The sequence below is a fragment of the Coregonus lavaretus genome (genome assembly GCF_964263955.1).
Source record: "Coregonus lavaretus genome assembly, chromosome: 30".
NCBI lineage: Eukaryota > Metazoa > Chordata > Actinopteri > Salmoniformes > Salmonidae > Coregonus > Coregonus lavaretus.
The window spans coordinates 12,892,910-12,920,296 of record NC_140017.1 but is presented as its reverse complement, the minus strand read 5'-3'; the positions used below and the strand labels follow the sequence as shown (position 1 = coordinate 12,920,296).

Sequence of the window (27,387 nt, the reverse complement as noted above, 5' to 3'; positions counted from 1 at the left end):
CATCCTCAGAGATCTTCTTTTCGGTCTGCAGCCAATATAGCTTCTCCCCTTGGCTGGCATTTCGCACTCCCTTGAGATGCCAACCTTCCAAGTCTCGTTCATCACTTGACTAGGAAGCTTGGAAATTGAGGCTACCTCCATCCCTCTCCTGCTCCCTCTGTCAGTCTTGCAGCTCCACTCCGCCCTCCCCCGTCCGTCCCCTTTCTACTCCGTCACTGTTTCTTCTCGCGGGTGGTGATAGTGACCAGTTGCTTGGCGGCCTTGGCGATGTCATAGGCGCACTGGATGACCTGCTGGGTGAGCAGCTGGTAGTCGACGGCGGGCGCTGACGGGTCCGAGGGTGCCGCCTTGCGACACTCCACCTGGAGGCGGGAGGCGCTGGACGCCAGGAGGCGCAGGGAGCAGTGCACGGCATCTAGAGCAGGCCGCTGAGGGGAGACGGAGAGAGAGGGGTGGGGGGGAGAGAGAGAGAAAGTTAGACACAGAGGACACAACACTTACTGCTTAAAGCTAGAATCTGTATTTGGTCCCCAAAAATGGTGCAGTACATATTCTGCTGTTCTATCACGCATGCAAAAAAACAAAAATAAGCAGTGTTCTTTGTTTGAAGCAACTTCTTTGTTGTTGTAATAATAATAACAATAATAACTGGTGGTGGCAGTTTCACACAATACGGAATCTTTATGGAAATTCTAGAAAGAGGGAGAGATAGAGAGCAAAACCTTACCTTGGGAAAGAGGGAGGCCATTTCAGTGACAGCAGAGTGGATCTTCTCAGAGCATGGAACGAAACTGGGGAACATAAGACAACCTCTTGTTACCACCATAGATACAACGTAAGCCAAACTCTTGTTACCCCCATAGATACAACGTAAGCCAAACTCTTGTTACCCCCATAGATACAACGTAAGCCAAACTCTTGTTACCCCCATAGATACAACGTAAGCCAAACTCTTGTTACCCCCATAGATACAACGTAAGCCAAACTCTTGTTACCCCCATAGATACAACGTAAGCCAAACTCTTGTTACCCCCATAGATACAACGTAAGCCAAACTCTTGTTACCCCCATAGATACAACGTAAGCCAAACTCTTGTTACCCCCATAGATACAACGTAAGCCAAACTCTTGTTACCCCCATAGATACAACGTAAGCCAAACTCTTGTTACCCCCATAGATACAACGTAAGCCAAACTCTTGTTACCCCCATAGATACAACGTAAGCCAAACTCTTGTTACCCCCATAGATACAACGTAAGCCAAACTCTTGTTACCCCCATAGATACAACGTAAGCCAAACTCTTGTTACCCCCATAGATACAACGTAAGCCAAACTCTTGTTACCCCCATAGATACAACGTAAGCCAACCTCTTGTTACCCCCATAGATACAACATAAGCCAACCTCTTGTTACCCCCATAGATACAACATAAGCCAACCTCTTGTTACCCCCATAGATACAACATAAGCCAAACTCTTGTTACCCCCATAGATACAACATAAGCCAACCTCTTGTTACCCCCATAGATACAACATAAGCCAACCTCTTGTTACCCCCATAGATACAACATAAGCCAACCTCTTGTTACCCCCATAGATACAACATAAGCCAAACTCTTGTTACCCCCATAGATACAACGTAAGCCAAACTCTTGTTACCCCCATAGATACAACGTAAGCCAAACTCTTGTTACCCCCATAGATACAACGTAAGCCAACCTCTTGTTACCCCCATAGATACAACGTAAGCCTCAGTCTGACTGTGTCATAGAGTGGGGTCTCGTAGTCAGGGGCTACCTGTTGTGTTTGAACTCCTGTGCGGCCCTCAGAAGCTCCTGGATGTTTTTGGTCACCTGCTCCGTCTTGAGGATGACGTCTTCGGTGCAGGGCAGGGTAGGGTCCGGCTCACCCCCCTCACCCCACTCCTCCGACTCCCCCCGGCCCTCCTCTTCACTGCTACGCCCCCTACTGTAGGACACACAATCAGTACAATCTCTACATTAGCCTGCAATTCCCACATTGAGCAGAGAGGTAAGCATCTCTGAAGTAATCACCACAGTAAATATGTCCTTGACAAAGACTAAGTCAGCCAGTCTGCTAGATGTCTAGGTAGACCCTAGAGCCCGGCCTGTCTGCCCCTGCTACACGTCGGTGGAGACTCCAGAATAACCCGGTCACTGGCCAGCCATCTGCTCTAGATATCCCCCCACCACCCCAGCCTTACCTTAGTGACAGCTCATACGTCTGAGTGTTGTCATAGTCACTATCTGTACCACTGCCGTACTTCTCTCCTTTAGGGCCCTGTGGACAAACAGAACACCTTATCATCATCAAAGGTAGCAGTAGAGAGTGAGAGTACGGCAAGGCCATTATTAACCAACCAGAAGCAAGCCATTCACACAAACATTTACACTAAGCCACAAAATACAACCCTCAGCAATGTATCAGCTCATATTGGTCTATAAAACAGTGTCAGTCAGTATCAGCGTTCATAAGACGCCACTGAATGTTTGAGCCGTCACGGTCTGGGGTTGGTCGTGAAGTAGCCTAATAACACAAAGTCACAGATGAGTTGACCAACTGTAAAGGAGGGCGACAGCCAGCCAGTCTTACCATGTACCTCCCCATCTCCATGGAGCCAGAGAGGTGCTGTCCTCCATAGGGTGTCGGACCGCCAGGACCCCCCTTCCTCACCTGGAGGATAGACAGAACGGGACAGGAACTCAGTGGAGGACGAGAAGCAACAGAGGAACCGCAGAAGGAACACTGCCTGACAGAATTTTAGCGTTTTAGTAGGAAGATTCCAATCAGACACTGGGATGCGCTATCCATGCTTGAGCAGAGTCAGCTCAGCTTTCTGTGGGGAGATAGTAGCCTATATGTTGAGGTGAAATTACATTTTATTGTCAAATAACTTTGACTGAAACTCAACAGCCAAACTGCCCAGCAACTTTCCCCAGGACAGATTTATACTGAAAATGTAGTCAGTGAGAGTACAGCCCAAGTTGACTGGAATTCAAAAGGAAATGTGTGAGTCTTGAGCTAGGTCCTGCCAAGTAGTTAGTGAGCCACTATCCCAGAACAACTCCCACACAGGAGTACATCATTAACATTACCAGACACACAAACATACTGTCTGACATACACAGGAGAAGACAGAGGAGCCGGTTAACTTTCATTAGCTTGTCTCACATCACGTCTTCTCTCTAGCCACATTCACGATAGATGACCTTACCAGTCACCGGGGCCCGTATTGATAAAGCGTCTCAGAGTAGAAGTGCTGATCTAGGATCAGTTTTTAGAATTATAATAAAGACAGTCAGCACGATTATAGACACTTCTTTAGATGCAGCTCACTGACATAAGGGGCTATGCTGTGAGTTATCCCAGACACTATGGCCAGTAGGACACTCTTGGACTCACTGTTCCCTAGCGGAGAGCTAACTAGATAAAGACTGAACATCTGTGAATATTTGTATGCTGGCATATGCTTTAGGATACACAAATAATGTACTTACAATGAAGTCATTGTCATCTGTGCTTTTCAACAGAGCACTGGGTTTTACCACCGTGTGGCCCAATATCTATGAAGGGGTTAAAACTGTACAACTTTAAAAGGGGCAATCTGGGATTGGTTCATCAATTTTTTTACTTTTAAATTAATAATATACAGTATAGCCATATCATCTTAAAAAATAACTTAGAAATTCCTTATTAGCAACAATGCAAGACATACACAGAAAAACATTGTAAACAACCTAATCTACATATATCCTGGCATATTGAAATCTCTAACTCTCTCTTTTTTTTTACAAACTACACAATAAGAAATTGTGCATTTGCTAATTGCTACGCTGTAATGCCCTACAGAATACAAACTAAAAGAAACATGGAAAAATGCAAGGATAAACCAAACTGATATATGCACTGGGATTTTGCATCACCCACATGGATAATGGAATGTAAAGGTTGAATGCAACAATGAGCACAATTAAAGACAGACAGGATAGATAGATGGATGTACACAGAATGCGACAAACTGGCCGTATGTACACAAACTGGCCGTATGTACACAAACTGGCCCTGTGCAGCTGGTGGCCGTCCTATCGCCTCTGACCACAGAACATCGGCCGTCATTTTCTGTTCATTTCCACATGTTGAATTGCCACTGTTTGTCAACACACCCAACAGGTGATCCTAGCACGGCTGACATTCGTGTAAGTCAGCCTGCGCTCTTAGTTCCACTGTGACCGAGTGAGTGGGTCAGTGACTGACACAGTGCCTTGAAGGATCCATTGAGAAGTGTGTATGGCTATTGGCTAACAGTGCAGGACAAACTACTAACACGCCTCATGCTTGTGCTGCACACACTAGAGGTAGGGAATGGGAAAGCTATGATAGGGGAGTGTCTAAGGTTAGTACATCTTCACTCATCAATGGTGGGAAAGATACCTGCCATCTTAGCTTAAAAACACGACATTCTACACTCAAAGAAGCCTCAATCTAAGGGATAAACTCATGTAAAGTGAGTGGAGGCGAAGAGTGATTTGCTACAGTGTCGAAGGCTCTGTATTTGTATGTATTTGGGACAGGTGCCTGCGTGCAGCATCTGGCCCAGAAAGCTTTGTGCCAGTGGTAGAGGCTGGGGATCAAAGGTTAGGGGTTAAAGTAGAGGTGTGTGCATGCCAGACAGCAGTAGAGGAGGTAGGCAGCAGTAGAGACAGAGAGGGCGGGTGGTGTACATCACCACCACCATGGCCATCTGGGGGCCGTAGCGTTGCTCACACTTACACTGGGGTGCAGAGGCTGCAGGCGGTCCGTCAGGGAGTCCAGGCCCGGGGAGTGGGAGTGGGGCTTAGGGGTGGCGGCCCCTGGCTCGTACATAGAGAAAGCCTGTCTGTCCCTCCGGTGGGCGGGCGTCGCTGAGGACATGGCTAGGCTGGAGTGGTCCCCTCCCCTACCTCCCCTTCCTCCGCCTCTCACCCCCCCTGGCCAATGTGCCGGGCTGCCGCCTCCCCCTCCTCCCAAACCACCAGCTCCCCCTCCTCCTCCGACCTGGCCCCCCCGCAACGCACTGTTCTCCGTCTGCATCCGCGAGATCTACGGGGAGAGGTGGGGACGGGGGAGGGGAGGAGGGTCACCTGAATGTGTCAAAGGTCACACGGACAAGCATCCACATACAAAAGTACTGTACAGGGCGCTTCATTTAGCTAGCCACATACTAGGTATGGATGGAGGTAAGACTATAATGGGGTTATAGGGAGTCTATAGGCTATCTATAGTCTATAGATATAAGGGGTTAAACTGGCTAGTCTGTGGATCTAGTGGGTGTAACAACATACTGGGTTACAGTGCATTCGGAATGTATTCAGACCCCTTCTCTTTTTACACATTTTGTTACGTTACAGCCTTATTCTAAAATTGATTAAATTATTTTTTTCCATCAATCTACACAGAATACCCCATAATAACAAAGCGAAAACAGGTTTTTCGAATTTTTGCAAATGTTTTACAAATACAAAACAGAAATACAGAGGACCCATTTCGTGGTCCTCTGTAGCTCAGCTGGTAGAGCATGGCGCTTGTAACGCCAAGGTAGTGGGTTCGATCCCCGGGACCACCCATACACAAAAAAAATGTATGCACGCATGACTGTAAGTCGCTTTGGATAAAAGCGTCTGCTAAATGGCATATTATTATTATTATAAAATACCTCATTTACATAAGTATTCACAACTTTGCTATGAGACTCAAAATTGAGCTCTGGTGCATCCTGTTTCCATTGATCATCCTTGAGATGTTTCTACAATTTGATTGGAGTCCACCTGTGATAAATTCAATTGATTGGACATGATTTGGAAAGGCACACACCTGTCTATATAAGGTCTCACTGTTGACAGTGCATGTCAGAGCAAAAACCAAGCCATGAGGTTGAAGGAATTGTCCGTAGAGCTCCGAGACAGGATTGTGTCAAGGCACAGATCTGGGGAAGGTTACCAAAACATTTCTGCAGCATTGAAGGCCCTCAAGAACACAGTGGCCTCCATCATTCTTAAATGGAAGACATTTGGAACCACCAAGACTCTTCCTAGAGCTGGCCACCCGGCCAAACTGAGCAATCGGGGGAGAGGGCCTTGGTCAGGGAGGTGACCAAGAACCTGATGGTCACTCTGACAGAGCTCCAGAGTTCCTATGTGGAGATGGGAGAACCTTCCAGAAGGATAACCATCTCTGCAGCACTCCACCAATCAGGCCTTTACGGTAGAGTGGACAGACGGAAGCCACTCCTCATTAAAAAGGCACAAGACAGCCCGCTTGGAGTTTGCCAAAAGGCACCTAAAGGACTCTCAGACCATGAGAAACAAGATTCTCTGGTCTGATGAAACCAAGATTAAACTCTTTGGCCTGAATGCCAAGTGTCAAGTCTGGTGGAAACCTGGCACCACCCCTACGGTGAAGCATGGTGGTGGCAGCATCATACTGTGGGGATGTTTTTCAGCGGCAGGGACTGGGAGACTAGTCAGGATCTAGGGAAAGATGAACGGAGCAAAGTACAGAGATGATCCTTGCTGAAAACTTGCTCCAGAGCGCTCAGGACCTCAGACTGGGGCGAACGTTCACCTTCCAACAGGACAACGACCCTAAGCACACAGCCAAGACAACGCTGGCGTGGCTTCAGGACAACTCTCTGAATGTCCTTGAGTGGCCCAGCCGGACTTGAACCCGATAAAATATATCTGGAGAGACCTGAAAATAGCTGTGCAGCCTGACAGAGATTGAGAGGATCTGCAGAGAAGAATGGGAGAAACTCTCCAAATACAGGTGTGCCAAGCTTGTAGCGTCATACCCAAGAAGAATCGAGGCTGTAATCGCTGCCAAAGGTGCTTCAACAAAGTACTGAGTAAAGGGTCTGAATACTTATGTAAATGTTATATTTCATTATTATTTTTTATTTTTTTTGCTTTATTATGGGGTATTGTGTGTAGATTGATGAGGGGAAAAAACAATTTAATCAATTTTAGAATAAGCCTGTAACATAACAAAATGTGGAAAAAGTCAAGGGTCTGAATACTTTCCGAATGCACTGTATCTTAACCAAATAAACATATTGGCAGTACTGGGGGTTGATCTTTAGTATCTTGGAAAAGAAGGGAACTACACATGGCTGCTCTCACCAACACTGTGTTATTGTTTTACCTGTATGTACCTGTCAAACTATCAACACTGGAAGAGAACTGTTGTGCATTTTCCAAGTGTGTGTGCAGGGGCTGACGTGTGTGTGTCTAGGGGTTGGTATTTCTCCTGGTGTTAGACATGAGTGATGGGATAGACATGGGACAATAGCTCAGGCATTCATGAGAACAAAACAACAATACCGCCATGGAGACGGAACCGAAACAAAGTGACAAAATATGGCATAACAACAGATGGGAACGAAACCTGATATTTGACACACTGAAGAACAGTGCTGCAGTGCTTACACCAAAACTAACAGATACTGTTCTGAGCTGCACAATTGGCTTACTACAGTATAAGGACAGCTCTGGGCAGACTAGACCAACACTGATAGTGAAAACACACTAATATACTGAGGCAGAAAGGATACATCTTCTACTAACTTGTGTAAAAATAGAATTTAAAAAACACATCTTGGTGCATAATAACACATCAACTTGTAGACATATTGAAATTCCTCCTGTCTTTCTATCATGCATGCTTCCCTCCATCCTGCCCTCCCTACTACTTGACCTAACTCTCTCCCTCCATCACCCTATCCATTCCTCCCGTCCATACCTCCCTCTATCTCCTCCTCTCCCTACCTCTTTCTGCAGCCGGTGCAGCTCTTCACTCAGGTTGTTGTTGACCTTCATCAGCTGCTGAACTTTAGCCTCGGAGGAAGCCAGGGCCTTCTTAACCTCCAGGTACTCCTGCAGCGTGATGGGCCCGTCCGACAGGTCAGATGAGTCCATGCTCTGAGGGGACACACACACACACACACCATAGAAATATAATTAAAATAATCTAAAATACACACACATACAAATGCGCACACACACATGAATTCGGGAGTCGTTTATATGTGGGCTATTGTCTGAGCAATAAGCTGCACTCGATTTCACTCTTAGCAGTAAATGGAGAAGTCTGAGCACAGCTTAAAATAACAATCTTTTCACATTCAACACTGAAACCATATTTGAGAAATCTCTTCTCAACTGGAAATGACTATGAACAGCATCCACGTCCATTCACAGCTCAGCCATATCTGAGAAGCACAGAGCTCCTGTCTGTATCACACCAGAACCGAGCTTCTTCACACAGTGGACCTTACATTCTCATTTTACAGCAGCTTTTCCACCACGTCCTGTGGCTGTGGGAGCCTGCTTTAACAGGGTTTCCACCACGTCCTGTGGCTGTGGGAGCCTGCTTTAACAGGGTTTCCACCACATCCTGTGGCTGTGGGAGCCTGCTTTAACAGGGTTTCCACCACGTCCTGTGGCTGTGGGAGCCTGCTTTAACAGGCTGTGGGAGCCTGCTTTAACAGGGTTTCCACCACCCTCTCTCCCTCCTCTCCCTCCCCTGCTCGTAGAACAATGCTCCTCTGATTGAAGACCCAGAATAGCTGTGATGTCACTGTGGAAGTATGTGGCAGCAGCAGCAGCACTGCCACTCCCGCAAGGCATGCTGGGACAGGCGGGGAGGAAGATACTGCTGGGGATAATACTGCAATCACTAGAAGAAGCTAAGAAGAACAATGTGCTGATTTAGGATCAGTTTTGCCTTTTAAATCACACTGAATATGATTATATGGACAGGGTGACCTGATCCTAGATCAGCAATCCTATTTTGAGACGCCCGGTGGCGTTCGTCGGAGGGGGGGGTACTGTCATGAACCCTGCGTCCTGAGTCTGTTCCTGCCTGTGTTGCCGTTTTTCTGCTCTGAATCTCCTGTTTCCCGAAGGTGCCTGAACGCACCCTGTCCGGTTGCCGGGCGACATTGCTAGGCGGGTGATCTCTCGATTACCCGCACCTGCTTCTCATCAGCTTTGGCACACCTGGTCCTGATCATCACCCCTTCATAAGCTCTGACCTGACATCCATTCCCTGCCGGATCGTTAGCCATAAACAGTATGTTTTGCCAGCGTATCAGCCTCTGAGTACTAGCGTTAGTTTTGTTGTTTTTTGCACCTTGTTGACCTGCCTTGTACTTACCTCCGTTTGTTCTGTCTACAGTCATTCTCCCGGAACCTTCACCCAACCCCTGCCGTGCCATCAGTTCATCTGCCACTTCACCACCACCTACTCATCTCCGCCACCCGCTCCTGGACTATTCTGCATCTTTTATCTGTAAATAAACACTCTCATTCATTCAACTCACCTTGTCCTGGTCTGCTTCTGGGTTCGGTCTTAGAGAACCGTGACAGAACGATCCGGCCATAAATGAACCCAGCGGACCTGGACTCTGTTCGCCATGCCATTACCCATCAGGAGATGATGTTGGGACAACACAGCACGGCGCTACAGGAGATAGCGTTATCGGTTCGGAACTTTTCTGCCAGTCTGACGAAGATCCAGGCTCAGCTCAGTTTGCCGGTGGAGAATCCACCACCGGTTTCACCTCTCTCGCCTGCCGCTTCTGGAGCTGTGCCCTTCAGTGAGCCCAAGGTTCCGACGCCTGAGAAGTATGAAGGGGATTTGGGAAGATGCCGTTCCTTTCTTATGCAGTGTGGATTAGTGTTCGATCTACAGCCCCACTCTTACGCCACAGACAAGGCTAGGATAGCCTTTGTTATTGAATTGCTGCGTGGTAGAGCCCTGGAGTGGGCTTCAGCCGTATGGGAACGACAGGACACCTGCATGGCGTCATACCAGCAGTTCACGGCAGAGATGAGGAAGCTGTTTGACCATCCAGTCCGAGGTAAGGACGCAGCTAAGCGCCTGTTTTCTCTTCACCAAGGAACTCGCAGCGTTGCCGACTTCGTAGTCGAATTCAGGACATTGGCTGTGGAGAGTGGGTGGAATGAGGAGTCACTGCAAGCGGCTTTTTACCAGGGGCTGTCGGAGCAACTCAAGGATGAGTTGATCTCCTATCCGGAGCCTAGTGACCTGGACAGTTTGGTAGCTTTGTCTATTCGGGTGGATAACAGAGTTCGAGAGAGAAGGATGGAGAAGCAATGGGGCCCGTCCAATCAATCAGCTTCTCAGTTTCCAGTCGGGTCAGGAGGTGGACCAGAATGCGTCGATCATTGTCCACCACACGGGATTAGTGGAGAGGTCCTGCCTCCAGATTCTGAACCCATGCAAGTGGGGCGGCACGGGTTAACCAAGGAGGAGCGCCAACATAGACGTAAGACCAACCGCTGCCTCTACTGTGGTAGTTCGGGACATTACATCTCCACTTGTTCCCAGCGGCCGTCAAACTGCTTGGCTCGCTAAAGTTGGGAGGACTTTTAGCGAGCCAGTTTCAACCTCTCAATACCCCTGTCAGACCCCGTTTCCCGGCTACCCTCATGAACAGGAATCAGAGTTTAGCGATTAACGCTTTCGTCGATTCAGGTGCCGATGGAAGCTTTATTGATGCCGACGTGGTGGAACAGCTGGGGCTTTCCAAGGAGCGATTACCGGATGCCATTGAAGCTACCACTCTGAACGGCAGTAGTCTGGCACGTATCACGATGAGGACTGAACCGGTTAAGATGCTGTTGTCAGGGAATCATTCTGAGGTTCTCATTCTTCATTCTGCCTTCTTCCCATGTTCCTCTGGTCCTTGGATACCCCTGGTTGAAAGAACACAATCCCACGTTCGATTGGGTGACTGGCAAGGTAACTAGTTGGAGCATTGATTGTCATGCTAACTTCCTCAAGACTGCCTGTTCCCATTCTGTTCCCAGTCAGGTGATTGAGGCTAACCCCCCAGATTTGTCCCTGGTTCCCGAGACATATCACGATTTGGGGGAAGTGTTCAGTAAGCAGAGGGCTCTGTCACTCCCTCCCCACCGACCATATGATTGTGCCATAAACCTGTTCCCTGGAGCTGCCTATCCCAAGGGACGGTTATACAGCATCTTCCGACCTGAACGTGAGGCTTTGGAGACCTACATAAAGGAGTCCCTAGCTGCTGGTCTCATTCGTCCCTCGTCATCACCCCTGGGGGCAGGATTCTTCTTTGTGAGTAAAAAGGATGGCTCTCTTCGACCTTGTATTGATTATCGGGGGTTGAATGATATCACGGTCAAGAACAAGTATCCCCTGCCCTTGATGAGCTCTGCTTTCGACTCCTTACAGGGTGCTACTGTGTTCACCAAGCTGGACCTACGCAATGCGTATCATCTGGTCCGGATCAGAGAGGGGGACGAGTGGTTGACTGGTTTCAATACACCGATGGGTCATTTCGAGTATCAGGTGATGCCGTTTGGACTGACCAATGCCCCAGCAGTGTTCCAGAGTATGGTGAATGACGTCCTGAGAGATATGATCGGTCTTTTTGTGTTCGTTTACCTGGATGACATTCTTATCTTCTCGAAGGAGCCTTCCAGCCACGTCCAGCATGTCAAGCAGGTTCTGCAGCGATTGCTGGAGAATCGCCTGTTTGTGAAGGCCGAGAAGTGTGAATTTCACGCCCACACTACATCCTTCCTCGGGTACATCATCTCCAGGGGAGAGATTAGGATGGACCAAGAGAAGGTTAGGGCGGTTCTGGATTAGGCCCAGTCCGGTACGAGATTGCAGCTCCAGAGGTTTCTGGGGTTTGCGAATTTCTATCGGAGATTTATCCGTGATTACAGCCGTGTGGCCGCTCCTTTAACTGCCCTGACTTCTAGTCCCAGAACCTTCAGTTGGAATCCTGAGGCGGACCGAGCATTTCTGGATTTGAAGAGGCGATTCACCAACGCTCCGATTCTCTCTCAACCTGACACTGCCCGTCAGTTTGTCGTTGAAGTGGATGCGTCTGATGTGGGGGTTGGCGCCATCCTGTCCCAGAGATGCTGAACTGACGGTAAACTCCATCCCTGCGCCTACTACTCTCGTCGTCTTTCGTCTACGGAGAGGAACTACGATGTGGGTAACCGGGAGCTTCTCGCGGTGAAACTTGCCTTGGAGGAGTGGCGCCACTGGTTGGAGGGGGCGGAGCAACCGTTTGTTGTCTGGACTGACCACAAGAATCTTGCTTACGTGCAATCGGCTAAACGTCTCAACTCCCGTCAGGCCAGGTGGTCGTTGTTTTTTGGACGCTTTAATTTTTCCTTGACGTTCCGACCGGGGTCTAAGAACGGCAAGGCGGACGCCTTGTCCCGGATGTTCTCCAAGACGGAGGAGAGTGGGGCCAAGACTGAGACGATTCTTCCCCGGAACCTTGTCGTGGGAGCCGTTATGTGGAGGATTGAGGAGGAGGTTATGGCGGCCCTTCGGACGCAGCCCGGCCCCGGTAACGGTCCACCCGGTCGGTTGTTTGTGCCTGAGTCGGTTCGTTCGGCTGTCCTCCAATGGTCCCACGCCAGCAAGATGGCTTGTCACCCTGGCGTGGCTCGGACGATGGCGCTTCTACGCAGACGATTTTGGTGGCCTGCCATGGGAGAAGATACTCGGAGGTTTGTTGCTGCCTGTCCAGTTTGTGCGCAGAACAAGAGTGCCAATCGGCCCAGCTCTGGACTTCTTCACCCACTACCGATCCCCCGGCGACCATGGTCGCATCTGGCTCTGGACTTTGTCACTGGGTTGCCCTCTTGAGGGGAACACGGTCATTCTGACTATTGTGGAACGATTCAGCAAGTTCGCCCACTTTGTGCCCATCTCCAAGCTTCCCTCTGCCTCTGAGACGTCCAAGATCCTGGTTAGGGAGGTTTTCAGGATCCACGGATTGCCCAGTGACATAGTCTCCGACCGTGGCCCTCAGTTCACCTCTGCTGTCTGGAAATCCTTCTGTTTGGCCATTGGAGCTACAGTCAGTCTCACATCTGGATTTCACCCCCAATCTAATGGACAGGCGGAGAGAGCCAACCAGAAGATGGAATCCACGCTGCGCTGCCTTGTTTCCTCCAACCCCACCTCTTGGGCCTCTCAGTTGCCTTGGGTTGAGTATGCTCACAATACTCTCCCTACTTCTGCCACTGGGATGTCTCCCTTCCAGTGCCTATACGGCTACCAACCCCCCTTGTTTCCTTCTCAGGAGAAAGATCTCTCGGTTCCCTCTGTCCAGGCCCACATTCGTCGTTGCCACCGGACCTGGCATCGGGCCAGAAAGGCCCTCCTTAGAGTTTCTGACCGGTATCAGCTCCAGGCGAATCGTCGCCGTATTCCAGCCCCCGCTTATGCAATCGGAGATAGGGTCTGGTTGGCTACACGGGACCTTCCTCTGCGGACTGAGTCAAGGAAACTGTCGCCGAGGTTCATTGGTCCGTTTGTGGTGGAGAGAGTGATTAATCCTGTTGTGGTTCGACTCAAGTTGCCTAGTACGCTCAGAGTCCATCCCACCTTCCATGTCTCCTGCCTCAAGCCTGTTCTCTTCAGCCCGCTGTTGCCCCCTCCTCCTCCTCCTCCTCCTCGGATGATCGGAGGAGGTCCTGTCTACACGGTGCGCCGCATCATGGATTCCAGACGGCGGGGCCGGGGTTTCCAGTATCTCGTGGACTGGGAGGGGTATGGTCCTGAGGAGAGGAGTTGGATTCCTCGGCGTCAGATCCTTGATGCTGACCTCCTTCGTGACTTCTACCGCCTCCATCCTGGCGCTCCGGGTAGTCCGCCCGGTGGCGTTCGTCGGAGGGGGGGTACTGTCATGAACCCTGCGTCCTGAGTCTGTTCCTGCCTGTGTTGCCGTTTTTCTGCTCTGAATCTCCTGTTTCCCGAAGGTGCCTGAACGCACCCTGTCCGGTTGCCGGGCGACGTTGCTAGGCGGGTGATCTCTCGATTACCCGCACCTGCTTCTCATCAGCTTCGGCACACCTGCTCCTGATCATCACCCCTTCATAAGCTCTGACCTGACATCCATTCCCTGCCGGATCGTTAGCCATAAACAGTATGTTTTGCCAGCGTATCAGCCTCTGAGTACTAGCGTTAGTTTTGTTGTTTTTTGCACCTTGTTGACCTGCCTTGTACTTACCTCCGTTTGTTCTGTCTACAATCATTCTCCCGGAACCTTCACCCAACCCCTGCCGTGCCATCAGTTCATCTGCCACTTCACCACCACCTACTCATCTCCGCCACCCGCTCTGTCTCCTGGAGTATTCTGCATCTTTTATCTGTAAATAAACACTCTCATTCGTTCAACTCACCTTGTCCTGGTCTGCTTCTGGGTTCGGTCTTAGAGAACCGTAACACCCTGATCTGAAGGGTCTCTAATAACTCAAAGCAGGGCTGGGAGCACAGGACCACTTCCTGGTCACTTTGCTCAACCCCTTCTCTCCTCCATTTCTCTCAGTACACATTTTATCCATCTATTTACTGGGTTTAAGGGGAATACTTTGGCTGTTCTCTGGTACTCTAATGTTGGCCTGTAAAGAAAAACATTGCACAATGGTTTGCAATGGGAAAAGAAAACAAGCACTTCTTATTAGGCCAGTTTGAATAGTACCTCCCCTTTTCACTATGTTTCAGGCTGCTTGGTGCCTAGTGAACACAACCCTGGGGGTGTATTCATTAGTGCAAACCGGTGCAAAATGCTTCCCATTGGACAAATTCAGGTAGGTCCCTCCTCGTTTGGGCCCGTTTGCTTCCGTTTGATGTCTAATGAACACAACCCTGCCGTCCTTCTGTGCCCTTCTGTCCTCACCTTGGCCCGGTTGTTGCGCTGCGTGTTGTTGTTGTTCTGGGTGGTCAGCTCGCTGTCCGTGTCCTCATCTGACGCTACGCTGTCGTAGTCATGCTGGTCATCATCGGCCCCCAGGTCCAGACTAGAGTCTACAGGGATGGATCAGAGCAGAGCAACAACATAGGCCTTGGCTCAATCTCAATTCATCTTTCCTCGATTCCTCGCTTCCTTCTCAAAATGCATTGGAGAACAAAGTCCAAGTGGAGGGAACTTGTACCTTTTCCTTGTATGCAGTTGAGAAGAAGGCGAGGAGACAGGATGTGAGGAATTGCAGAAAGACGTATTGAGATTAAGCCACAGAAAAATCAAGAAAACTAGTAATAAGTAACTCAACTAGTAATGACTTAACCATGACACAACCAGGCAACCCCAACCCCGCCATTTAAAATACATCTCAGTAACTTCCCCTTTTCACTCATACATTGAAATGGATGGATTGACTGAAGTGCATGCTAAAACAGATTAATGTCCAGAGCATATGTAATTCATAAAGACCGTGTTTGAACTGGCTCAGTCCCTCTCCTCTCCCCTCTGCTCCCCTCCCCTTCACTCCTCCTCTCTTCTCCCTTCCTCGGTCCTCTCCTCCACACCTCTCCCCTCTCTCACCAGTAGGGCTGCTCAGGCCTTTCCCCTGTTGCCTCCTCTTGGCGTCACTCAGGATGTCGATGATTAGCGTTGCGAACTCACGAGCGTTGAAACGGGCCAACTTCTGTCTACCCTGAAAGAGAAAAAGAGACAGGGGACACGCATTAATTCTTGAGTGCTGAAAAACCCTCCGACGCATAGACGTAGGTTTACAGGGGCAAAATGAGTTCAGACATTTGTTGGTGTATTATTGAAGCAAACACAGATTGGAGCCACAGTCTCTGGTATTGCAGTCCTGTGGTCACTGGTCATGTGGTGTGGAAAAGCAGAGTCATAGGCGCTACAGTTGATCATAGTAACAGAGGCACACACACACACACTAAACATTGCACCTAGCAATTCGCATGTTTGCGTTTGCATAAGGGGACAAAAATGCAGGCTTTGTATCCATGTGGTTTCAATTCTAAACACGGTCCAACCGTGAGCACACTGTCGTGTGTGTGTTTTCTCCCTCAGTCTCTCTTGCATGAAACATAAACACTACTACTGACCAGTCAGCTGGCTCCAACACTATTCAATCCAATCCTAGCTGGGGATCTCACTGTGGTGATGTGTTAAGGCCCATGTTTACACTAATGAGCTAGCCAACTGAGGGAGGACACACACACACCCTTTCGTTTCCCCTCTCCTCCACAGCTGGAAAATCTCTCTCCATCTCCCACTGGCCAGGGCAGAAGCTCAGACATCCCGGTGCAGCCACAAAACGATTAATAGAACGTGATCTTTCATCTCTCGCTCTCTCTCTCTCTCCATTTCAGCCCAGACTTTCCTCGTCTGCCCTTCTGTTCTCCTCTTTTGTTCCTGTTTTAAAATCTGTTGTGCTCTAGGAGGATTTCTCCATAGTCTAGCATCACCTTCAGCCTGCTGTCATCACTAAGCCTACGCAGCAGTTGGAGAAGGATACATACACTTAGAAACTAAGATATTTGAGCATTTGCTGGCAGTCATCAAACTTTTTTTTATGTGTGTGTGCGTGATAGTAGTAGTTACCTGGTTGCGTGTGGCTGAGTATTCGGGGTTGACAGGCAGGAAGGGCACCGCGCTGCGCTCCGTCACCAGAGTACTGTGGTTCTGAGTCGTCAGCCACACTGGGAAAGGGGGAGGAAGGAGAGAAAGAAAGCGGTATTATACATTGATGTGTGAGTGAGAGAGAAACAAGGTCAGCAACACACCCTGCCTGCCTGCCTCATATTCACACGGTGCACAGCTCCACTGGAACAGACCAGTTACAGACTTACCCATTTTCTCTCCTCCTAGAATGTCCTGCTATACCTAGATATGTGTGTGCATGTGTGTATGCATGTATGTGTGTGTAATATAATAATGTGTGTGTGTCCAGCTCTCTGCCTCTACCCCATCCTGCTTACCTGCGGAGTCTCTGTCAGACAACGCAGTCTGCGACTGCTCCTGCTTCTGAGAGAGAGCGAGGGAGGGAGGAGAGTGAAAGAGAGAGAGACTCCAGAATTCCTGAGGCACACCAACTCGCTCTCTCCTTCCAACTCGCTCCTTCCCTCTAAATTGCCTTCCTTTTTCTCTCTCTCTCTCTCTCTCCCTCTCTAGTTTTAGACCTCACCCAGTGCCCTTTTACAGACTTTGTATATGCGTTTTTTTATGTTTCCTTTCTAAACAGTGACTCCTTCTCCCGGGGAACAGCCTACACTGGGGCTACGTCCCAAATGGCACCCTATTCCTTTTATAGTGCACTACTTTTGACGAGGGCTTGGTGGAAAGGTGTGCACTTTATAGGGAATAGGATGCTATTTGGGACACGCCCCCAGAGTGGCCCAAACCGATTCCATGACTCAAAAAGGCAAAGACAGAAAGAGGTGCGGGATAGAGAGATCTAGAGAGAGGTGGAGGAGAGGGAGAAGCAGGGGATGGGTTCCACAGGAGAGGAGAAGAAGAGGAGGAGGGGGGTTTCTCACCTGCATCGTTCTCCCTGCGGTCCACTTCATCATACACGTCCATGGCCAGCTCTTCAAACAATCGATTGTTCAGCTGTCACACACACACACACACACACACACACAGGACATTTATGGGACGCAGACAGACCAAGACAAACACATCAAAAGAGCAAATACCAGAGAGGGAAAAAAATATATACAACCTGCAGGACAATCATGTACAGCAATACTGTCAACACAAACAGCAGCACTACACTAAAAGGCTCAGTCCTTTTGCTGCCTGGGCCAAAGGAGAATTGATTTACCATACACAGGAAATGGAGAAAGTCATAGACAATTAGAGTCACTGATACAGACATGGCCCACTGCTTCAGGTTATTATCTGGGCCGTGTGCATTAGGCACCAAATGGAAGAAAACAGACAAAAAGAGAGGGATACCTGGACTTGTCCAATATGAAATCCTAATTTTTGTTTTACATTTTAGTCATTTAGCAGACGCTCTTATCCAGAGCGACTTACAGTTAGTGAGTGCATAAATTTTTCATACTGCCCCCCCGTGGGAAACGAACCCACAACCCTGGTGTTGCAAGCGCCATGCTCTACCAACTGAGCTCCAGGGGACTTTTCAATTGAAAACGTTTCAAAATGTTTTCCTTTGTGTGTTCTAATGAACACAACCCAGGAAGTCTACCAGACGGATAGAGCCTTAACTCTAACCCATGACCCCTACCCTTTGACCACCCAGCACTACTCACCGCTTGGAGCTTCTTCTTAGCTGCCTTGGCCAGTTCTGAGAGGTCCAGGCTACGCAGAGACACAGACAGACAAAATGCCACAATAAAACAACCACAGACACGAACAGAGAGAGAGAGGGGTGAGGAGAGAACGGTGAGGAGGTGGAGGAGATGGAACGGGGGTTTTCTCAGGGTGGTGGGTGGGAGGGGTGAGACAGGAGGGGTGTTAGGTCATGGAACGAGGGCCATGGTAGATAATCAGGTGAAATATATAGGTAACTGCCAAAATAATAGAAACACTTGTGTAAATTAGGGATACAAAGTATATTGAAAGCAGGTGCTTCCACACAGGTGTGATTCCTGAGTTAATGAAACAATTAACAACCCATCATGCTTAGGGTCATGTATAAAAATACTGGGCAGCTATTATATTGGCAACCATGGCTATGCCCCCATAGGATGACAATGCCCCCATCCACAGGGCACTAGTGGTCACTGAATGGTTTGATGAGCATGAAAACGATGTAAACCATATGCCATGGCCGTCTCAGTCACCAGATCTCAACCCAATTTGAACACTTATGGGAGATTCTGGAGTGGGGCATGAGACAGCGTTTTCCACCTCCCTCAACAAAACACCAACATTTGGGGAATTTCTTGGGGCAGAATGGTGTCGCATTCCTCCAATAGAGTTCCAGACACTTGTAGAATCTATGCCAGGGGTAGGCAACCCTGTTCCTGGAGTGCCGCAGGTACTGCTGGAGTTTGTTCCAACTACGCACCACACCTAACCAATTAAGCTAATTGATCAGTTCAGTGATTGCCTAAATTCAACACACCTGGTCTTCCAGGTCAGTTAAATGAAAAACAGAACCAGGGTTGCCTACTCCTGATCTATGCCAAGGTGCATTGAAGCGGTTCTGGCTCGTGGTGGCCCAACGCCCTATTAAGACACTTTATGTTGGTGTTTCCTTTATTTTGGCAGTTACCTGTAGCTCCTTCCATTTCAGTTTGACAACATTCAAAACGATAGGCCTAAGTACTTGTATTATCTAAAATGAGTCCTGGTGGTCTAGATACAGTAGCCAACCTGATAATGGGATAAAATACCAGCCTCCTATTTAAAAGCAAAGGGCTCTCATCACTGTCTACTGAATCAAGATATCATAAAGGTAATACTACTATATAAAAAGGTAGACAGAATATTACAGGAATCCCTCCCTCCTTTCCTAACACCAGCGAGAAGATGATGAGCGCATGGGATAAAAGTGGAAGAAGGGGGGATGTGGAGGGAGTGAGAGAGAAAGAGAGAGATACCTCTGTGTCGGGCACTTAGGGCGAGCTCTGCCTCCACAAGCGCAGCAAAGATGGAGAGAACAGAAAACGAGTGAGCGAGACAAGAAAGAGACAGGTAGAAAGCAAAAGAGAGAGAGAGAGGGAGGGGGATAAACCCCATATCAACACCAGGGCCCATATTCACAAAGCGTCTCAGAGTAGGAGTGCTGATGTAGGATCAGGTCCCCCTCTGTCTATATAATCATATTAATTATTATCTAAGGTCAAACTGATCCTAGATCAGCTACTCAGACGCTTTGTGAATACCGCCACTAGTTCTCCACAGCTCACAAGAGTAGACTCCCAGAGTATGGTACAGTTTAGTACAGAGTATAGTACAGTACAGTAATAACAGTGTTGTAGAAGTCTGTTGTAGCTGAGCAGACAGACATGCAGTCAACATCTAATGTAACAGGGGCTTTCCTCTCCTCTCTAGCAGTACAGACTGACTCACGGCAGGGCACAACCTACTGGTCAAAACACTGCAATACACCTAGCTACTTCACTTGTGCCAGAATATTACATAGTATTCATAACATTTCATTGGAGATTCCAGAAAATCAAAGGCATTGCCAGAATATCATGTCACGTCAAAGACAATAATGCTCAATAGAGAATCTAATTTGAAAACACTTTTTAGTCCAGGATTAGCCTTAATCTGTGTCTGAAAAACTGCCCCTATGTATACTAAATATCAACCACCATGCAGATGTATAAATATATTCCCCACATTCTCCCACCCATCCTATGTTGACCCTGAACACATGACCCTTTGACCCTTACCTGTCAGCCATCTGAGGAATGATATAATGCCCATTCTTGTGATCTGCAGGACAGAGTACAATGGAGTGAAATCATTGTATTGTGTAAAACATTAAATGAGTGAAAGACGCCTTATTAGTTAGGCCTAACAGTGGGTCCATTCTTGGAGCGATAATCAGCGACCTAGCAACCACCAATCAGTCATGTTCAATGGAAGGAGGAGACACACAGCGACGAGAGAACTAGTGACCAGAATTGAAAATGTCCCAATATTATGCAGATTTAGGGAGAGGGCAGCTCTTGTTAGCAAGCTCTGACATTGGCTAACAACAAAACTGCCGTCATGCTAGCTGTTTGAAGGATACACCCACCAAGCGAGATCTCAACGACTTGATTGCTGATTATCGCTTAAACTCTGAGCCCTCTGTAAGGTCCTTGGCAGGGGTAAAAGGTCACCTACCAGGGCGTCGGCCACACAGGTAGAAGGCCAGCCTGTCTGTGAGCTCGTACTGACACTCCACCAGACGCTCTGCCAGCTCCACCTGGCCCGCTTGCCTGCCACACACACACACACACACACACACACACACACACACAGTACAACGATCAGATCCTATAACTGTATATGACATAGCTTACTGACACAATACAGCAACAACAAAAAACACACTGACTACCTTATGAAAGAGTCACACACAAAACTGTGTGTTTATGTATACTCAAAAAGAATGAGCCAGGGGTATATTCACAAGTAACAAAAGCAAACAGGCCAAAACGGGAAGGGACTACCTGAAATTGTCCAATAAGAAACCCTTGTTTTCTTTGCAAAACATTTTCCATTGCAAAATGTTTTGCAACAGTGTACACTAATGAATAGACCCCTGGTGTAGCCTACCTGGCGTAGTCCATGGGTGTGCGTCCATTGATGTCAGGGGCTCCGGGGTCAGCTCCGTACACGACCAGCAGCTCTGCCTGCAGAACCTGGCCTGCCTTGGCTGCCACGTGGAGTGGAGTGGTGCCCTTCTCCTGAGAGGACAACCAAACATATACACACACACAGACACACACATCATTACTTCAAATAGGGAATTAGGGAGCATGGACACAGCATAGACCGAATGGACCGATGCTCTATAGGGGGTTGGGAGTGTGAGTGTGTGTGGTGAGAAAGTGGGTAATTTGCAGTAACAGGGGGTGGGAGGGTAGGGGTGGTATGGGTCTCACCGGGTGGAAGAAGTTGGCCTGTGCTCCCAGGGACAGCAGCCGTAGACATGTCTCCAGACTCCCCGTCCTCACACTGGAGTGCAGTTGCTGAGAGAGAGAGAGAGAGAGAGAGAGTAGAGAGAGAGAGAGAGAGAGTAGAGATAGAGAGTAGAGATAGAGAGAGATAGAGAGAGAGAGAGAGAGAGAGAGAGAGAGAGAGAGAGAGAGAGAGAGAGAGAGAGAGAGAGAGAGAGAGTAGAGATAGAGAGTAGAGATAGAGAGAGATAGAGAGAGAGAGAGAGAGAGAGAGAGAGAGAGAGAGAGAGAGAGAGAGAGAGAGACCCTGTGAATCCCCTCATTAGTGGTGTTTAATAGGTCCACACAGCGGCTTCCATTAGTTATTCCTGTGGTGTCATTAAGGTGCTTCCTTCCTGTCTACAGGGGAGAGAAGAAGAAAGGCAGGCTCTGTGTGTGTGTGTGTGTGTGTGTGTAGAGCCTCAGAGGGAGGCAGCCCGGCCCACCAGCCATGGCCCAGAGTGGACGAGCACAGCCTGTGAAGGACGTCACCCTCTGACCCCTGACCTGAAGGGGCGAGGCCTCACCTTACTGAGGTCCTTGGTGGTAACACCGTCGTCATCTCGGCACGGCAGCTTGTGGACGAAGGATAGCATCTGGTACTTGGCACGGATGAACTCGGACTTGGTGGGGCTGGGCACACACGTACACACACACACACACACACACACAAACAGAGAGAGGCGAGGGTAGGGACAAACTGGGTAAGACATCAGCTGTATGTATGAATCATTGCAGCAGGAGACGCCAAGGGACAAATCCTCTCTGATCCCATAACAGTCTGATACTAGCTAATGACCCAAGGCTGAGCTGCATCTAACACATAAGCTTATTAGCCTGATCGGACTATAACAGTTGACCGAGTGAAAAGGAATCTCTTGAGATCTTAGTGGGGGAGAGTGAGTTACACAAACAGAGACTATAGGTAAGCAGGGAATGTTCCTACCCAGGTCATCATTGTAAATGAGAATTGGATCTCATCTGAAGTATTGTGAAATATGTTGTGAAACGTGAAATAAAAATAAACTTACTGGACTTTGTCCTGTGGGTTGGGTTTCCTGCGGCCACTCTGCACCTGCGCTGGGTCAAGCAGGGAGTGCTCCCAAATCGAGTTAGCCCCATTACTGGCCAGGGTCTGCACCATCTAAAACACACACACACACACTGGTGAGACACACGACAACACAGCCCCAACATGAAATTATCTAATGTTTGCTTGGAACGTCCTCTTAGAGCAAATCAAAGCCTCCTCCTGTGCCTGAGGCTGGTGTAGTGGGTAACGGCACCGCCTGCAGCACTTATACACCACCAAGTGTGGGTGTGAATCCCGACCCCAGCGCCACTCTCTGCATCTCCCTCCCCACTCATTTCCTTCCTGTCTGAATAAAGTGAAAATACTAAAAAATAAAATTATAAAAAAACAGTTCCTAACAAAAGTATTCTCAAATCTTATCTGTCCAGCAGTAAGGTAACACTTACTTTATATTAGTGATGGGGGGGGGGGGGGAATTGATAGTTACATAATGCAATATTATTTTGGACAATAAATGTATTTAATTGTTTTTCTAGGTAGCGTTAGCTAGCGCAAGTTGGCTGTGCATGCGCTAAAACGCCGGTATTTTTCATCCTATAGCTTGATCGCCATCTTCTTTTTAAATAGTGAGCCAACATGTTTTCAGCACTTTTATTTCCATGCTCGCTCGTCTCTCTGCAGTAGACATATAGTGAGCAATATGTTTGGAACATCAATTCGCAATAAAATCGTATTATCGAATCGCAATACATATAGAATCGTGAGAATCGCAATACACACATATATACATATATAAATTAGGGCTGGGAATTGCCATTGACCTCATGATACAATATTTAGGCGCCAATATGATTCTATATGTATTGCGATTCGATAATATAAACTGTTAATTATTAGTTTATGGATTTACATGTTATAAATCTGTAATAAACAGGTATAGGCCTAATACATTGGTTGAATTTGGTTACTTCTTAATTTAGCCACTTGCCAAATACTGGGCTACTAGGCTACTTGTACACCCATCAGTAATGATCCCCAGTGCTCACTCCCCCTCCAGACCAGCCCCCTATCTCGTCCCTCCCCAGCCCCCCCAGGTACCTGCAGCAGTGCAGGGGGCCAGCCGCTGTGACGCAGGTGCTTGACGATGGAGATGTGGCGTCCCAGGCTGCGGTGCACCGAGCAGCACTCGTCACAGATCAAAACGCCCCTGTTGATGCTGGTCCAGCCCGGATCTGAAAACACAGAGAAAGAGATCAACTGAGAAAGAGGAGGAGGAGGCGGGGGGGGGGTCAGGTGTGTACAACTTAGGCTATTTAGCAAAGTCCCACCTCTGAAAACTGGCTACTAGGTAGGTCTAGGTTATCTCAGGTTCATCATTAGGCCTATAGCTTTGTTTCACTGGTAATAAAGTTAGGCCTAATATTTGACATTATTGTTTACTGCACACATTTAAAATAATCAAATAGCTGTGAGAGTGATAAACAGGCTGACAGTTTGCCTGACATGTGGAGTTTACAATGACACTCTAAAAAGGAGTTCTCGGGACCATAAAAAGCAACAAAACGCAACAAAACGCCATTATTATTAGCGTCATACTGTATAGCCTAAATACAAGTCTGACCTTTAAAAGTCCAGTACCACCCAATTGTGCCTTTAGGTGGTAATGAGATCATCATACTATACAAGTCCAGAGTTCAGTCGGCACAGAGAGAACCATGCGCCACAGAGTCTAGTAATTAAGTCTGGCTGGGGCAAGGTTAGCCTACACCCTCAGGATCCTGCTACAATTAGGCTAAGCTAACTGTGTAAGACGTGCAAACGGCCTATTCTATCCGAGGAACTAAATGGAGCATTCGTTTTTTTCTCAAATGGTAGGCCTAAGAGCCAAGCCTAAGAGATTGGGCTGGGGCAGAGCAAATACATGCAGAGAGAGAGATCTGTTCTTGAGGGACAATTCTGAAACAATTAGCTATTGGCAATACTCAACAAAGCACGCCTACTGTTTTCAAATATTATGATCTATGAAAAGCAGCAATTCATTGTTGGGATTGTACCCATGGCTGAGCAGGACAAAGCAGAGCGCTAAACCAAATGTTAAGAGCGGGGAGCAGGACTCTTCATTGGTATAGATTCCATTCATTGACACTAAAAGTTAAATCTCGTCATAATTCATGCTTCACAGAACAGCCCCATCGCTCTTCCTCTCCATTTCCACACTTACTTCCACTTAGTGTGTGCAGCGCTTAATGCGATTTCATATGCATGCACTCACACAGACACTGACCTAGGCTACACACACACAGGCAGACACAGCGCATATGGGGCAACTCTAGTCTCTTTTACCACTATATCTACAGTCAACACTACTTAAGGCTATAGCCCTCTCTTCAGTCTAGCGTTCTACCACATGCTGTGCTGCCCATGACAACCCCATAAAACTCTAACCATATTATGACAGAAAAACAAATATGCCTTACGAGCATACTGGCAGTAACAATATTTAATAGCCTATTGTGGCTATTTGATTCTTCCAAAATATGGAGGTTGTTTATGAGTCCAGTAGCTATTCCAGTGTGGAGGGTTGCAAGGAGTCACACACTGCCCAGAAGGGGAGGGGCAGCCGAGGCTGCAGAAAGCTGATGGTAGACTGTAAGTAAGAAACAGCACAGTACACACACAGAGTAGGTATACAAGCAGGCCAGGCTAACGCAGGTAACTGCAGATGAGTGATGGTCAGGAGTGTCATAAATCAGCTGGGATAGTGCAGAAGAGGCTCACAGAGCAGAAACACATTCCTGAAGGAAGAGCAGCTGTGAGGGAGAGAGCAGCTGCCATGCACCCCACCCAACCCCCATTCCAAACTCTCCTCTTCCCCAAAACATTGGGGCAGGTGGGGCTAAATGTGCAAGGCCAAGGCTATGCCTGCAGGGAGGGCCAGGATGCCAAGGTTGGCATCACATCAGAGTTGTGGGGGCACAATAATGTTGTAGAAAAACACTGAGTTGGAGAATGTAGTCTTCATGATTTGCAATTTGAAAGTCAATTTAGGATTTTATGAGCAACTCATACTAAAAAACTGCCATGAAGAATTAAGCTAAAAGTGTTTGTTTTTTTGCCTACAGATGGAGCAGTCTAGACAGGTCAGGGGTCCAGATTACAGGCACTCACTCAATCACTATTCTCAATTTCTACTATCAACGCCCCTACTCTGCGCCGCACTGCTTGCTAACCCATTGGCATTGGCTAGTTGCAGGCAGCTAGCTAGTTAGCTAACCAACTAGCTTCAACTACTATTTTATGATAATTTAGCTAGCTAGCTAACTCAGTAACAACGTTCAGCTAATGTTATTGTCTCTGAACGTTAGCACACTAGCTAGCTATCTACACATACTACACCGCTAGTTAGCCTGGCGTCTTCAAATGCAACTAGCTACCTACCTACATAGCCAGCTAGCTAGTTAGCCCGTGTGGCCAGCTCAGTTCTAGCTACAGAGCGAACTTTACAGACAAAAAGCTGTGATAGCAAGTTATTCAAGCTAGACAAGACAGACACTTTCTCATTTGTTAGCAAGCCAGGTAGTTAGCTACCAGCTAGATGTGGCGGTTAACCCAACTAACGTTAGCTATCAAAGAGAAATAAAAACAAACGTCTAACGTTACTTGGCTGGCTAGCGAGCTAGTCAAGCTGGCGAAACAAATCTGCCACACTCATCCACAGAATATGATTCTTATCAAATAAACCAAAATAACTTTATAGTCACTTCATTTATCCACATGCACTGAAAATTCAAATTTCACTCCGTTTAAAGGCCTGACTAACTAACTGCCAGGGAACCTGCGCCGTTTTCTTGTACAACTGTCTGACAGCGGGCACAGGCCTCCGCCGTCCCACCTAAATGTCGCCAGCTAGCACATCTCAAAGACTAAAACAACGCATTGTTTCAGTTTTCATCGCACCTGGTGCACTGCAGTCGGCGCATACTTCGGTTCTGTGGACCTTTCTTGACATGTTTCGGGTTCCACTACAGCAGTGGTTGTCTATCCAAATGATATCTAATGGATGCTCGCCCTTCCGAAGACCGCCGTCTGCTGTTTCTCGAAGCTGCCCTGAATCCCCGGAAGCCGGCGATGTGGTCTTCGGCACTCCCGGACCGAAGCTACCCCTTTCCCTTTTCTTCCTAACCGGTTTCAGTCCTAAACTCCGGATGCAGTGGGATGATTATCACTGGCTAGCTCATATCTAGAGGGATATAAAACACTAGCACACAGTGCATTGCCAATATCAAGACCTAAGTAGGCTAACTGCGCTCCTTCCTACCTGTCACTCGACTCGCACTCTACCCCTACTTGCTCTGATCGCCACTCTCTCTCACCAATACCCATGGGAATAGAGGTAGCTCTAAAATCATATCGTATTCGTCAAAGCGTGAAATCTAATCAATACCCTTGCATGTAGGCCTACACCTCTCTTATTCTAAATGTTCATATTTAGCTAGGTCTCTTGATATTATTTATTTGATTATGTTGTGTAAAGCTTTATAGTGGCTTAGGCTAGCATATATCACAGGAGAGGCTGTCGAAGGAAAATAGTGGTGGCTGGCAATGCTATTCTGATGTTTTAGACATTGACTAATCTGTAATAATATGGGGATAAAAGCAGGATTACAAATCCTAAATAAATGTTGAGAGTTTCATGTTGCAAAAACATAGCCGTGTTATAGCCTAGCCAATGAGCCAATAGACATCATCAAATGTGTAGGCCTTAGGCTATTTGGATGTGATTCTGGTATAGGCTAAGCTATATAGGCTGATTCTTTAGTTTATTTAATTCATATGAAGTGAAAAGTTAATTACTAACTTATTATGACTGGTTGGTGGCGTATGTAGC

At 47.8% G+C, this 27,387-nt stretch overlaps 1 protein-coding gene across 2 annotated transcripts; it reads right to left on the bottom strand.

Moving 5' to 3' along the window:
* LOC311106100 (ARF GTPase-activating protein GIT1-like) lies at positions 1-26,605 on the bottom strand. 2 transcript variants are annotated; one of them, XM_084148410.1, is made up of 21 exons: positions 26,457-26,605; positions 23,598-23,731; positions 22,498-22,610; positions 21,994-22,099; positions 21,413-21,499; positions 21,084-21,214; positions 20,649-20,743; positions 20,210-20,252; positions 19,409-19,435; positions 18,113-18,161; positions 17,375-17,447; positions 16,440-16,537; positions 15,411-15,522; positions 14,766-14,893; positions 7,822-7,974; positions 4,793-5,101; positions 2,615-2,695; positions 2,226-2,302; positions 1,799-1,969; positions 728-791; positions 1-428 (listed from the first exon to the last, which is right to left on the bottom strand). In XM_084148410.1, exons 1-21 carry the CDS (start codon positions 26,506-26,508, stop codon positions 213-215), a joined length of 2,319 nt encoding a protein of 772 aa, XP_084004536.1. In that variant the 5' UTR covers positions 26,509-26,605; the 3' UTR covers positions 1-212. The 2 variants fall into 2 exon arrangements, with proteins under 2 accessions (XP_084004536.1, XP_084004537.1); XM_084148411.1 differs by lacking the exon at positions 19,409-19,435.
* Between the last annotated feature and the right edge of the window lie 782 nt (positions 26,606-27,387).

Bases quoted from the DNA above. Each gene is read 5' to 3' on its own strand.
- LOC311106100 (XM_084148410.1), bottom strand. From the start codon at position 26,508: ATGTCAAGAAAGGTCCACAGAACCGAAGTATGCGCCGACTGCAGTGCA. The intron at 18,162-19,408 runs GTATCTCTCTCT...GTCTCTGCGTAG, and splicing joins CCTAAGTGCCCGACACAGAG to CCTGGACCTCTCAGAACTGG. The intron at 2,303-2,614 runs GTAAGACTGGCT...GTTTGTCCACAG, and splicing joins TGGAGATGGGGAGGTACATG to GGCCCTAAAGGAGAGAAGTA.